The sequence below is a fragment of the Dioscorea cayenensis genome, chromosome 15 (assembly GCF_009730915.1).
Source record: "Dioscorea cayenensis subsp. rotundata cultivar TDr96_F1 chromosome 15, TDr96_F1_v2_PseudoChromosome.rev07_lg8_w22 25.fasta, whole genome shotgun sequence".
NCBI classification, from domain to species: domain Eukaryota; kingdom Viridiplantae; phylum Streptophyta; class Magnoliopsida; order Dioscoreales; family Dioscoreaceae; genus Dioscorea; species Dioscorea cayenensis.
In genome coordinates, this window is record NC_052485.1 from 8510264 (window position 1) to 8524854 (window position 14591).

The following is a 14591-nucleotide window of genomic DNA, read 5'->3' on the forward strand; positions in this document are numbered from 1 at the left end:
TCTTCAAACCATTAAACCTTCTCCCTATTTGGTTAAAATGAAATTAACCAAGGACTAAGAAGTAATTTACCAAGACACAGGCATAACTAATTGTTTACAAAAGCAAGTAGCCATCTAAAGCTCCGTGAAATGATGCCAATGTGACATCCAGTACAAAAACAACTTGAAATTGTGAAGAGTTTAGCACACACCACATTGCATTTGTTCACATATCCTAAACTGTAAAGCAGTTTCACTTCTATTGGAAAAAAACTGTGAAACAAATTATCACAAAATTTCAATGCCTTTTCGTCTAAATTTTAATGAAATCAAAACGGTGCCGGTCGGATGTGATTAGCGAAACCCTTTCACTGCCTCCGGCCTCTGCCTTTCTTGGAAGCCAACTGCTCTACTTGTTCCTTGCCTGATACTTCGGATATATCAGCTGTGCAAAAGGTAAACATAATCTCCATGTTAAACAACAATAATCGCCAATGACTTGATCGAAATACCAAGGGAACATAAATTATTCAAAATGAAGTAAAATCAATATCTATAAGAAAATAACAGAAACTAAGTTTTACCGTCAGGGCCTCGAGCCATCAGAGTGAAAAAGATGTTATTCAGCTTCTCCATCTTCTTTACATCTTGGGCCTGATCCGTCTTAAACTTCAGGCACTGTAACCATAAGACTTTCATTATGACTAGTTCATCATATCAACATGAGAACAATGATGAGTGATTTTGGAAGCTTTGGGATTATAAATGGTGAATGAATTATTCTAATGAAGAATATTTCTTGCTTTAGAAAAAAGAATTTTCAACCAACAAACTTAATATGTAAATCAAGGATGCCAAAATACCCAAGAAAAAAGTAATATACATATTATAAAAATAATAATAAAAAAAAAAAGGTTGCCTAATGTCCACTAACATTATAAAGGGCCCACATTTAGCAAACCAAGGTAACTTTCCTGTAAAAAATATCCAGTTAATTCCAAACAGACCCACATACAGTTACTGCTATCTGATGTCTGATTAGTACATGAATAATGTAATCCTTTTGTAAATATGTATTCCTTGAATCCATAATTGGCCAGCTGACATAGCAATGAATCATGTCTCCTCAAGTACACTCACTAGATATGAGAGTGTTACAAAAGCAAAAGACAGAGGCTTTCCAAAACAAAAACAAAAATAAACAAAAATAAAACCCAACTGTGGACAATGCAATCACAGTCAAAAGATGAGGTTTATCACCTGATAGTTCACTATGATTAAAAGGTCAATTAGAGTTCGGTTACTGAGTACAATTGGAATAAAAAGTCTATATACCAACCATAATTTATAGACACTGCATAGAAGAAAAAACCCTTTAAGAATAAATTTAAGGATTTGTAAACAAGGTTATTTTTCAATCTCATAAGCATCGGTTAAAAGATACAAAATGCCTGGCCCAACCATATGATGCAGTTACCAAGAATAAAATATAATATTAGGTAAAAAAAAACAATAATAAGCATTTGTTCATACAGATAATCAATTTAGAGAGACACAGACTCAAAAACACTTCAATGTGGAAATAAGCTGTGCAAGAAATATGTATGAAGGTTGCTCCAACTGTTTAAGGTATGCTACAATCAAATAGGAAGCAAGCTAAAAATAAATTCAACTCCGCAAAAGAGGCGAAAGAGGTGCAGAGGAGACAATAATACTGATCAATTTGTGCACTTTGTTCAATCCATTGTAGTAGTAAGCACATAGGAATTATTGACAACAAAATGAACATTGAGAATTTAGTAAAATTAAATATACAAAAATCTGTTGAGAATGAAACAAGACAATGAGAAGCTGAAGGATAAATGGATGAGAAACTAATTTCTAGGAATATAACTGGGCCAATATAAAGTAACAAAATCAGTGTATAAAGTCAATAGAAGACCTAGAGGTAACAAAAATCAAGGTTCCAAAAGTTGTATATAGGACCAACATATAATCAAAATAGAAGCACAAAAAAATAAGGTGATCAAGTCTTGTAAAATGGAGCAGGCATAACTGGCCCCATGATATGAAGTCAATAAATGTGAAAATATACACAAAAGAAGGTTAACGAACGGGAGATTAACATAAGAAATAAGTAATAAGAAGATCAATGACTCAAATATGGGAAGACTTTCAAATGTTGTTACAGAAAAATGTTCTTCAGATAGCCATAACATGGACCAACAACATTTACAAAGGCTTCATACAAAGCATACAGCAAGTAAGTCAATAAACTTCCCTACGGATTGCCTTAAGGGATCTTACAACCATGAACTCTTTATGAAACTATATCCAATTGCTGAAATTGCAAATAAACAAATTATCAAGTAATTCCTTCATGCAACATTACTTCATATTTTTCTAAGATAAACTAATAAGTTTCTTATAAATCCACTATCTTTATGCCACAAAGGTGACTAAACATTTGGCTTGACTTTGAATTGCTCTAAATTCAAAAATGAAAGAACCTTAAGCTAGACCAACTTCCCTAGAGTGCAGTTCAGTATGGCCAAGCTTACATGAATATCAAATACAACTAATGCAACCAAACAATGCACAAAGAATCCAAACTTGCAAAATTACATCGACATCGAAGGCCAACCAAATGCAAGTCAAAATGAATACTCACAATTGATAAATATGTGTACCAAAAGCCATACAAATTTTATCAGCTAATGCAAATATCTTCAAGCTCATACATGGGCATAAACAAGCCAATTCAATACCATCAACACAACAAGAACAATACAATAATCTATCCATAAATATATTTTTTTTAAAAAAAAAAAAAAACTAAATCACAGCTGGAAACAGCGTTTGCTCTTCCAAATCATCACCAATTGGATAGAGATGCAAAACAAAGTACCACAATTGGAGAAGAAACCCTATAATTTTTTGGCTAAAAAAGATCAAAACAACAAAAATACCTCACGATTGTCAGTGACCTTGAGCACAAGTTTTCCGTCGCAATGTCTGTACTTCATCACATACCGAGACTGATCCAAACACAACAAAAAAATAAAAAATAAAAAAATCAAGCAAAGATCAAGAAAAGAAGATCCGAAATCGAAAGGAACACAAAGAAATCAAAAAGGAAACGCACAGATTGGGGATCAGCGCGGAAAATCTGGATGGATCTCTCGACGAACTCCTCCCAAGAAGCGATGTACACCATCGTGAGCACCGCTCTTCTTCGCCTTCCAATCAGGGAACAAAGGTTTATAAAAACGGGAAAAAACCTAGAGACAAAAAAAGAAAGGGATTTTTGGATTTTTAAGGGTTAATCCGTTAATGTATGTGTGTAAGATGATATAATAATTAAATATTTAAAATAATTTTTGTGTATAAAGAAAATGAAATATTTCAAAATAATATATGATATATTTAAACCAACAATAAACATTTTTCTATAAATAAAAAAAAAAAAAAATTTGAGCACCGTTTTCTCTACTGGCACCGACCGCTGCATAGAGTTTTCAAGTCCTTGATGAGATAACTGATTCAATACATTAACTCCTCACATGAGAATGCTTCGAAGTTTCAAACGTTATTTATCCACTTGTTTAAAAAAAATTAAGAAAAAAAATAAAAATATCATATTATTATTACATTTATGACATAATCTATGTATATTTGCGAATGTGAAATAAAAACGAACGGTATTCTTATCTAGAGAAGATAAACGTATTGATAAATAAATAAAAAAAATTTATTATATGATCTCTAGTAAAACAAAAATTATGTTCGTCTTAATTTATTTTGCCTTTTTTTTTTTTTGTATTAATAACTGCAGGTTTGTATGCTTAAACACTTTCCCTTCAGAATATCTTCGCAAATTAAGTAGGTAATTACATTTACATACACATGTATATATAAATTGCACACCAAAAATAGCCTTTTGAACTATTTTCAGAAAACCTCATGTACATTGATAACACCAGCATGAGGTTGATATGGTATGATCAGTGTTTCTGCAAATTAAAGTCTTCTGCTGATCAGTGATCAGTATTCATGCTGAAAAAAATATGAAGAAATACATTGAAATCACGGCAATGCCGCAAAATCCTCTAAATTCACAAGCAAAAAAGCTGCTGTAATCAGGGCTTGAATGAAATCTGAGGTGCAAACCAAATCAATTAGAGAAACATTTCCTCATGGTTACAAATCACTGACCATACAACTTTTTACAAGATCTTGAAATCAAGACCTTCAAAACAAAACCATTACAAAAGGTTGGTTAAAGAGCGTTACCCAAAATGTAACAAGAATACAACAAACTACTGCAACAAATATGAACATTATAAGGACAAGCCTCTGGGAATAATTCGGCACACCAAAGCAGAAGCAATCTATAGCTCGGAAAGTATTGCAGGGATGTAGTGTGAGAGTTCCGCCGTAAGAGACTGGAAACCATTCACAAGCTGCGTGTGGAAGTCTTGATCTTCTTCACCTATTAATCGGAAATGTACTCGAATAGCCCGTTTGCACACAGCCATAAATTCCAGGAGTGCTGCAATAAGTTGCTGCAGTTCTTGTGATCGGAGTCTGGTGGCCGGCTCCCCGGATAAAAATGCCGTACAAACACTGAGTACACCACTGTTCACCTGCAGGATTCGGTTTTTACGACAAGGTCATTTTTAAATTGTAGTGCAACATATAGAACAAGTGAAGAGAAAATTCACAATTTTCTTACCTGAACAGCAACACTGCCTTGAAGTATCCTCTGAAGACTTTGAAGGCGGGGGAGCTGATCCCCTTCAGAGCTGCGTGGCTCTTCAAGCTCATTCCTAAGTGCAGCAGTCCGGGTTTCAATCATTCCGATGGCATTTTCTACAGGAGAGAACTCTAGAGATTCAGATTTGACTACCAAAAGCCGATTAACAAGAGCAGGAAAGGAGCCCTCAGTTTGGAGCACAGAGCGACGCTTCCATTGATCTTCTAAACCCCCTTGGGTCTTGCCATTTTTCGTAAATGGAGTGTCAAACAAGAAACGATCAAAAACACGAGCACGTACACTTCCAGTTGAGAGTGAGAAGATCCTTTCTCTTCGGCTACCAAGGTCTTCATCTTCCATAACAGGGTCCACTGCCGTTATCTGCAGATAACAGACACCTGACTGCAATTCCTCCGCGTTGACTTGCCTTGAATCTGGAATTATATGAAGGGTGGCACCGTCCATTCGGGATTCATATATGTGACTAAGCTTTTCCATTATGTCCCCTAGGCGAACATCTCGTGGTTCTCTGTAGACATATTCCTTTCTATCCAACTTCCCAAACCGTTCACCATAAAATCCAACTCGGTAGTAAGTAGCATCTATAAAGGGTATTGGGCTAGATTCCTGCTCAAGAATTGCTTCGTAGATGTTGGTGAGGGATGTGTGACATTTAGCGAGTTGTCCGAAGGCCCTTCTGCTTTTATAAACTGGAATTATCAGTTCTAGGATACTGGCACAGAAGTGATGAAGTTCTGCCTGCGAAAACAACTTATTTGCAAGCTGTAAGTACTTCACAGCTGAGTCAACAGTGAGTTTTGATGCACCATATCCTTCCACCTCAGCAGCAGATGCCTCAGCATTTACCGCATCACTAACCATTGGGCAGATCTTCCTTAAAGCAGCCACATGATCTCGGCTCCAAACAGCATCATTCCTTCCCACAAGGGCCTAAAAGGATATCTTACATAAAAATGACAAAATGGGGAAAAATAACATGGGATGTGTAAATGAAATGTTGAGCATGAACCAAAAGCAAACCTGCATGATCACACCAGCAACAGCGACCGCACATTGAGCAGCTTCAGCCCAAGACTGCATTTCCTGGTGTGCATCACATAGATGCAGCAACCACATTATGTGCAGATCTGGTACAGGGGCATAAGCCATTGCGAGCTTATAAAAGCTTTCTGCAGCGGCATATCTATCAACATTCATTACAGAACCCTGACATATAGCATAATGGTTCTTTAGCACAAGCAGAGATTGGAAAACCATTGGAATTTAGATATTGTAAGCAGAATCTAACAGAAATCATGAAGTTATGAATTCGCCTCAAATTTTACTCTATACCCTAACATGATGTGAATCACCAAGTCAGTGGTCGAATGTTTGATGCATGTCAGTGCCAACCAAAAATTGGCATCTCCAAATCTCTCACAAATAAAATACACACACACAGACACATGATGTGAATCATTTACTTGTTGCTAACATAAAACCACCTTGTACAGCTGTACTAATGTCACATCAATCTCTACCAAAAGGAAAAGGCCAGTGTTCAAGACTACAGGAGCTCAGTCAGGGGATGCTTCACGATTCGGTAGTCCCATACAAGGGACAAGAACCTCAAGGATTGCAGGCAAATATATGGTAAGAAACCCCCATAATAGTGCACGAATGCAGATATGCTCGCCACTTTCCAATAAAATAACAATAAAAATATTACTGCTTACCAGTAAGGCATGCTCCAGGCCTGCATCCAGGGCCTGAAGAAGACACTCAGATAGATGTCGGACTTCATGCCAAGACCAACGAGTATCGGTTGTACCTCCAGGAACTGCTTCAAGTGCATTTCTAGGAAGTCCACTCTCTTCAATCAGATCCAAACTTCTATCTTCATCTGCCATTTCACACAAGGATTTCCTCAAACGTCGAGCTTCACCGCTTTCTTCCAGAGATCCATCATATTTCATTTGGGTAACTTGTACATCGGACATCAATTCTGACAGAGTAATTGTCAGCATGACCCTCAGTCGAGTTGTGTTTGTAAAATGATAAAACGAATTCTGCACATCAAAAGAAAAGTTAGATAATATAGCGAATTCCCAATGTAATTTGTTATGCACCATGATACTATAATGAAAAGCCTACCCTGACAAGTATTTGAAGCCCAACAACAGCCCTTCTCCTAATGGAATCATTTCGAAAAACTGCCAACCGTAATAGATGAAATGCAACTTGCTTCAAGAAACGATCATTCTCCCTTGCCATCAACGTTGCACCATGAAGATTAAAAACATTGTTGAAAACAGGGAATAATGCTTTCCAGAAGGCCAATGGTTGACTACGAGAAAAGAGACCCATGACTATAGATGTAATGCAGTCTAACTTTCCAAAATCAGTAGCAATGCTGTGGGACGCTGCAGCACTTGAAAATTTATCAGTCATCTCTAAAACCTGGAGACTGACGGCAGTACTCAAATTCTCCTCCCAAAGTTCCTGAATGAAAAAAAAAACGACATCATAAACTCTCTAGCTCACAGGAAAACCAACTTGAACATAGTTAAGTTGAATTACTTACCAGCTTTTGTCTTAGTATTGGGTGGAGGGACTCTCTTAATGCTCTGGTCGAAGTACCAATTCTAGATGATTGTGCCTGCGCAAGAGCTTCTCTCAAAGAGTATGGTTGGCTAGGTGAGCTTAGCTGAGGACTGACTTTGTGCCACATATAACCATTTTCAGGTGTTCCCTGTGTCTGCATTAAATAGTTGGAAACAAATCCACAAAATCAGATAACATCTTTGTGTTGTTTTTAATGCTATCATGGTAAAAATGCTATTCATCATCAAATAAATCTTAAATGGTAGTTTGCAAAAAGATATTAGCATCAGGTTAAGGCAATGTTAGATTTGGCTACTATCACCGGCACCAGCTTAACAATGCAAACCAAATAAGACATGGGATATAGTAGACAGGCAATTATTCAAACAAAATCAGATAACATCTCTTCAAGTAGTTCAAAGTGAATTTATTGAATCAATAAAACTATTACAAAAAAAACATACAAAATTAGGGGGAAATTTGACCTTTCTTGAAAGGTTGGAGTCTTGGGGTTAAGGAACCCAAAATAAACATCCAAAATTTCTTGAGAAACAGAAGATATGAGAACATAAACTCCAATTGAAGAACAAAAAATCAGCGGAGAGCATGGCTAGGGGAAAATGCAGGAACAGATGATAAAGCAGAACCAGACAACATACTCTAACTTCTTGTCGAGAGGCCTCTGAAAGATATGAATTGATAGCCGGGGAAAGCCGATCAGAGTACTTGGGAGAAGCAGGTGCCTCACTATCTGGGCTGCGAGAGCTACAGCTCATAAGCAAGCTGTCTGTTGGCTTTTTGTGCTGCAAAGACAGTATAGTGCCATTAATTAAAAGGGACAAATATGGAAGTCATGCGATAAAGCCATTCTTGCCTACAGCCTCTTCACAAAGAAGATCTCGACTATCACAAGAAAAGCAACTGAAAAATGTGAAAGAGACTTTAATCCAGAAGATGACACTACCAGGCACTCTTAATTTGAATAAAATTGCTTTATATGACTTGAAACAAGTGACATAATCAAGGACATTGTCTCAGCACAATGTGCAACTGGGTTTTCTCTGGAAGATACCTCAAAAACAACAAGACATTCTTCTAGAAGTTTGAAAAACAATCTTGTTCGAGCAATGCTCTGCTGCCATGCCTTAACAAGGGATGCATCATCCAGATTGCGTATGATTTGAAGAACTACAATTAAGACTTCACGCTTTTCAACCGCATTAAGATTATAGAAAACTGGCATCTCATCCAAAATCTGCACAAATAAAAGAAAAAAAAAAATTGATGCATTAATTGTACTGAAATGAACGAGTTGAAGGATAAAATGTACAATGATAATCAAATATTTGAGGTGCAAGTAGAGATAATTTTAATCATATAAATAGTTGCCATATAACTTATCATTAATAAAAGGTATATTTGGTAGGCAACAAAGGCCATACAAACTATAACCAGAGGCCATGCTTTGTCACATGCATGCTTATTGATGATCACAAACTATATGACCAATACGTGTACGAAAGTAAGGTCCTTAGTTGTAAGATTAATCAGATCAAAAGCAAGCTTGGGAGACCAGTAAGAACTGAAAGAGATCGGGTTGCAAAGAAGGGTCTCCCTTTATTTTATTTTTATTTATTACATTGAACCACCTTTGATACAAAGGGGCCAATAGAACAATCAGTCATATGTACCTGCTTAGAACTCTTGGGAAGTAGCAACCATAATATGCCTCTAACCATATATTTTGCTTCCATCTTCAGTCTAATCTAATCAGATCTGAACCTTGTTCAAAGTAAAAAAAAATATGACAAGCATTAGCCTACATTCTATACCACGTCACCTTTGTACTAGAAAATAATGATTGACACAGGCAATGAACTGCAAGAGAGTTTGGAAGCTCTGGATCTTATTCATGATTATGCATAACTCTATTCCTCAAAGCTATTAATTAACAAAGAGGAGACTGTTGGAAAACCAGCAGCTATTTTAGAATAATTTTGGTGCCACTACTTCCGGTTTAGTCATCCTTCATTTACTGTTCTAACGACAATATTCCCTTCTTTGTTTAAGCCTTTAAGGGTGTTAATGTTAAGGATTTTCATAGTGATGTATGTCAATTTGCTAAGCATAAAAGGGTTTCCTTTCCGATGAAACATAATAAAAGTCCTTTTCCTTTTTATTTGATTCGCACTGATATATGAGGCCCTTATAGAATTCCCGGCATTAAAAGAGTTTGGTGGTTTGTTTCTTTTATAGATGATTGCACTAGAGTTTCATGGATTTTCCTCCTCAAAACAAACATAAATTTGAAGCACTATCCTTCCAAACTTCATTCCCATGATACAAAACCAATTTGGTGTCAAAATAAAAAAAACGTCCGATCAGATCAGATAATGCGAGGGAATAAAAAACTTCATTCCCATGATACAAAACCAGCTTCTTTCATCCTATTTTCTACAAGGGATAATTCATGCATAGATACTCCTTAACAAAATGGAATTGCTATGAGGAAAAATGGTTATTTATTAGACATAACCCTTACCCTGTTTTTCCAAAACTAAGTTCCAAAATCCTAACGGGAGAAGTCATCCTCACCAGAGCATACATTATAAACCGACTACCCACTAAAGTCTTGGGCAATCGAACCCTTTATGCAACTCCTCTCTTAGTTTATCCTAATGTTCGAACCATAAATAATCTCACTCCTCAAGTATATGATTTTCCTGTTTTCGTTCATGTGCCTAACCACAACAAAAGTAAATTAGATCCACACGCAATTGTGTGTTTCTAAGGTATTCTCCAACACATAAAAGCTACAAGTGCCATCACACCTACACAAAGATTTTGTAAATCCGTTGATGTCACTTTTGAGGTAGATTAACCTTTTTCCTCTCATCCTTATTTTCAGGGAGAGTATAGGTCTATTCGGGAAGTTAAGAAAGAATATCTGTTTTTCCTAGACCTACCTACTTCACAACTATGAGAATAGGAAAAATAATTGGATATCAATCAAGAAAAGAGTACAAGGGTATATATAGAGAAATATTAGGGTTTTGTAGTATGGGCCCAATATGGCCCATTAACCAATCTAAACACTAACACTCCCCCCTCAAGTTGGAGCATAATCGAACATGCCCAGCTTGTTACATAGATTATTAAAGACTTTAACACTTAAACCCTTCGTAAAGATATCTGCCAGATTGCCAGTTGCTCAGACAATTGGGTGTATGACATAGAGATGACTCCCTTCAATACCATATCACGAGCATAGTGACATCAACCTCCACATGCTTGGTACGCTCATGGAATGTTGGATTATTTGCAATGAATATGGCGGCCTGATTATCACACAACATCTGTATAGGTATCATGATCCCACGTGATACCATGTTATTACAATTACTACGAAATAGGAGTTGTTCTAAGTTAGATACCTCACTATATTATGAATGAAAATAGTGAGTATCTTAGAGTATTCCACATTCAAAACAATTAAACTTAAACAAGAAAGAGTCAATACGAAGTTTTTTATCTATCATTATGGTGAATCTTAATCCTAGAAGCCCTTGAAATCTGAATTAATCATCTAAGCCATAGGTAGCCTTAATTTTGATAATTTTAATTTTCATTAGTTATTATTTCCACAATTCACATACCTAACGATTCATCTAAATAACCCTAATTGCAAAAAATTGGTAGTTAGCAACAAAGTCCTTGTGGGAACGATATTTAATTTACTACTTGAACGATCCGTGCGCTTGCAGTACGCATCAATTCCCTCCCATATTCCATCTGATTATGGTCTACCTATTTCCTTGAGAAAAGAGAGTAAAGAATGCAAGAAATATCCAAGGTATCCATTGGCCAAATCAATGTCTTTTTCACATATTTTCTCCATTACACAAAGCTTCATAGCCAACTTAAACACCATTCCAATTTCTAGTATTTATGCTGAGGCATTATTTGATAAGAAGTGGAAAAAAGCTATGACAGTAGAGACAGAGGCATGTGAAAAGAACAAAACATCAGAAATCATCGAGTGGGATACAAGGTTTTTACCGTGAAACATAGATTAGATGGATTTGTAAAAAAATAGAATGCAATATTGGCTGTTAAGGATTACACACAAACCTATGCAATGGACTATCAGGAGACATTTGCATCACCAGTGAAGATGAACACAGTAAGAATCCAATTGTTCTTAGCTGCGAACTTCAAATTAGGATTTATAATAGTTTAATGTGAAAAATGCACTTCTTCATAGTGACTTGGAGAAGGAGATATACATGGAGATTCTACCAAGCTTTCAAGGAGAAATTATAAGAAACAAATTTTGCAAATTATTAAGGCATTACACGGACTTAAGCAGTCTCCAAGAGCTGGTTTGGTTGGTTTACAAAAGTGATACTTAACACTAAGCAGAGTCAAGTTAATCACATGTTGTTCATCAAACATACGGCTTCAGTGGAAGTTACTGTTCTTTTGGTGACATAATTGTTACTGAGGACGATGAGAAGAATAAGGAAGCCTTGAAGAATTTCTTGGCAAAGGAATTTGAGATAAAAGACTCTAGGAGGTTTAAATACTTCTCCGGGATAATAGTAGCATGTCCCCGCAAAGGAATCTTCATTTCCCAACAAAAGCATATAGTTGATCTTCTGAGAGAAATTGGTATATTGGCGTGTAAACATGCTTCAACACCAATTGATCCCAATCACAAACTTAGAGAGACATAGTGATAAGGTAGTAGACAAGGAAGGATATCAGAAATTGGACATATTTGGCTCACACTCGACAACATATACTATCAGCATGGTAAGTCAAGTTATGCACAACCCTAAGGAAATTCATCAACAAGACAAACTAGATTCTTCACACCTAAAAGCTAATCCAAGAAAATGACTTTCATTCAAGAAGAATGAAGGGTCCATTCTTGAAGCCTGCACTAATGCGGACTACACACGATTCCCGGTGGATAAATGTTCCAAAACAGGTTACTGCACATTCTTAGGTGGTAATCTAGTCACGGGGAAAGTAAGAAATAGAATGTGGTATCTCGGTCAAGTGCAAAAGCAAAGTTCAGGGCTATGGCTCATGGTGTGTGTAAGCTATTGCAGCTAAAATTATCCCTGAAGATTCAAGATAAAAAAGAGAGGAGCCTATGAGCCACCATCAATATTGCTCATAATCCAGTACATCATACAAGACAAAGCACATCGAGATCAACAAACACTTTATAAAGGAGAAGCTAAACAACAACCTGATTTGCACTCCATATGTGTCGACAAATGAGCAACTTGCAGATGTGTTAACAAAAGGACTTAATGGTCATGACATCACAGTGATAATTAAGGCTGGGAATAGATAATATCTATTCACCAGCTTGAGGGGAAGCATTGGAAAACTAGAAGCTATTTTAGGCTAATTTCTAAGTTGCAATTCCTCTATCGAGGGAATTAGTTACGGAAATCCCTTAATATGGGGATCCATTTTAGGAATATTTTTTCCGATTTTTATTGTTTCTCTTTCCTACTTTTTCTAGTTTTCTACACAAAGCCAATACACAGTATATATATTGAGCACAATAAAAAAGGTTAAGCGAGTTCACCCCTTAGTTTCTTCGTGTTTCATTCATTTTCACAGAGACAACTTATCAACCTTCAAATCACAATTCACTTAGGGAATTAAAATTAGTATGATATAAATGTACTTGTTGAGCAAGAAGATCAGATACGCAAAACATAGAACATAAAATATAAATATGTAATATACGAATATACAATCTCCTAAATAAAAGGGATGTTTAAACACCTGTCCAATAAGAGGGAAGTATAGCTGTGCGATGTATAACTTATCCTCACGCTTCTGATATCGAGAGTCAAACTCATGCTTGCACATGAGAACCACAAGAATACGAGCTGCCTATATTCACCAAAGAGAACTATTAAAAAATAAACAAGCAGAATAAAAAAATGAAAAAACACATACGGAAACAAGCAACAAACAGAAGTAAACCCAATGGAGCAAGCAAAACCACACAGAATAGAAAGGTATTAAGGATGATGGACCCACTTTTGCTCGTTGTGTCAAATCATCATGATCCCATGTAAGGAAAAGCTCTTGAATCAGAACTGATGAAAGATAGTTTCTGCACGATGAGGGAAGATTTTGAATTAACACTTAATAATCGTAAATTATTGATGCAAGGATGCAATACAGTAGCTAACAAACAGAATAAGAAATGAAAATACTGTTCAACAAAGATTTTGATATGTTTCCAATTTTGTCAGGTGAGAAACTTTACTGGAGAGATGTAAATTCTTAAGACTACTTGTGATGATGACTTGGGACAATCCCTGACTTTTAGTCAACTGGTGCCACTTGATCCTAGTACTTTGAGGTCAATAGTGACAGATGCCCACCACGCACAAACTAAACATGCCAAGGTTTCACTAAATAAATTTCGTTCATACCTGCTACATCAGTGGCAGGACGCCAATTCTGAATTAAAAGTATAGCCTCTACCATACAAAGCATGAGAAAGGAAAGATAGTCCAATGTTGGCATCCTTATTTCATACATTCAGTTTAATTGGTCCCATACCTTATAATTAGGTCGAAACCAATGTTATAGGAGGCGTATAGATTGCAAAGAAACTTCACGCTAGTAAATTGTAAGAAAGACAGTTTTTGAGTATAAAATATTTTATAAATTCATTTTCAAATTCTATCATCAATATGTCAATAGAGCACCCTTCAGAGAAGTTTAAACAAGCCGGGTAGTGGCAAGGAACACATGCAAAGCAAGAGTTTCACCCATCAGCAATATGGGATGAGTTGTTAGCCTATTTTATTTAGTCAGTTTGTTTTATGAATGTCTGGTTAGTTTTCATGCAGATAACAAGATTTATGGTAAGTCTGTAAAGAAGAAATTAATTTGCCTACAAGATGCATTGGACTTGCCCAACCCAGCTCCATTTATTTAGTGTTTGCTCAAGTTAACTTCAAAATTTTCAATCAAGAACAAGATATATCCTCTCCTCTCATTGATTCCAACCGCCATTAGAGCTGAATTTATATGCTAATCCTCACAAAAAAAAGTAAAAATATCAAAATTTCAATCTAGAACAAGAGACATCCTCTCCTCTCACACATTCAAACAAACAGCCATTAGAGCTTAAGCCATATGCTAATCCTCAATAAAAAGTAAAAAATGAAAACTAAAATAATCAAGAGGAAAAAGAAGTAAAAAT

General features: G+C 36.0%; 2 protein-coding genes across 4 annotated transcripts in view; both read right to left on the reverse strand.

Annotated features, from left to right (window-relative positions):
- LOC120276962 (signal recognition particle 9 kDa protein) lies at positions 1-3283 on the reverse strand. Its single transcript, XM_039283705.1, has 4 exons — positions 3125-3283; positions 2949-3017; positions 564-657; positions 1-424 (listed from the first exon to the last, which is right to left on the reverse strand). The coding sequence occupies exons 1-4, from the start codon at positions 3194-3196 to the stop codon at positions 348-350; spliced, it is 312 nt and encodes a 103-aa protein (XP_039139639.1). The 5' UTR covers positions 3197-3283; the 3' UTR covers positions 1-347.
- An 842-nt stretch (positions 3284-4125) lies between these two features.
- LOC120277480 (guanine nucleotide exchange factor SPIKE 1) overlaps positions 4126-14591 on the reverse strand; it is a 30817-nt gene continuing 20351 nt past the window's right edge. For all 3 annotated transcript variants that reach the window (XM_039284341.1, XM_039284340.1, XM_039284342.1), the window contains 10 exons: positions 13412-13487; positions 13151-13261; positions 8412-8594; positions 7999-8142; positions 7320-7493; positions 6890-7237; positions 6472-6804; positions 5777-5962; positions 4715-5686; positions 4126-4625 (listed from right to left, as the gene is read on the reverse strand). In XM_039284341.1, coding sequence (XP_039140275.1) covers positions 4371-4625; positions 4715-5686; positions 5777-5962; positions 6472-6804; positions 6890-7237; positions 7320-7493; positions 7999-8142; positions 8412-8594; positions 13151-13261; positions 13412-13487 — 2782 coding nt within the window. In that variant the 3' untranslated portion in view covers positions 4126-4370. The remainder of the gene's footprint in view (positions 4626-4714; positions 5687-5776; positions 5963-6471; positions 6805-6889; positions 7238-7319; positions 7494-7998; positions 8143-8411; positions 8595-13150; positions 13262-13411; positions 13488-14591) is intronic.

Excerpts from the sequence above, each read along its gene's own strand:
- LOC120276962 (XM_039283705.1), bottom strand. The coding sequence starts at position 3,196 with ATGGTGTACATCGCTTCTTGGGAGGAGTTCGTCGAGAGATCCATCCAG. Across the intron at positions 3,018-3,124 it reads TCCGCGCTGATCCCCAATCT|TCTCGGTATGTGATGAAGTA; the intron begins GTGCGTTTCCTT and ends TGTTTGGATCAG. Across the intron at positions 425-563 it reads GATGGCTCGAGGCCCTGACG|CTGATATATCCGAAGTATCA; the intron begins GTAAAACTTAGT and ends CCTTTTGCACAG.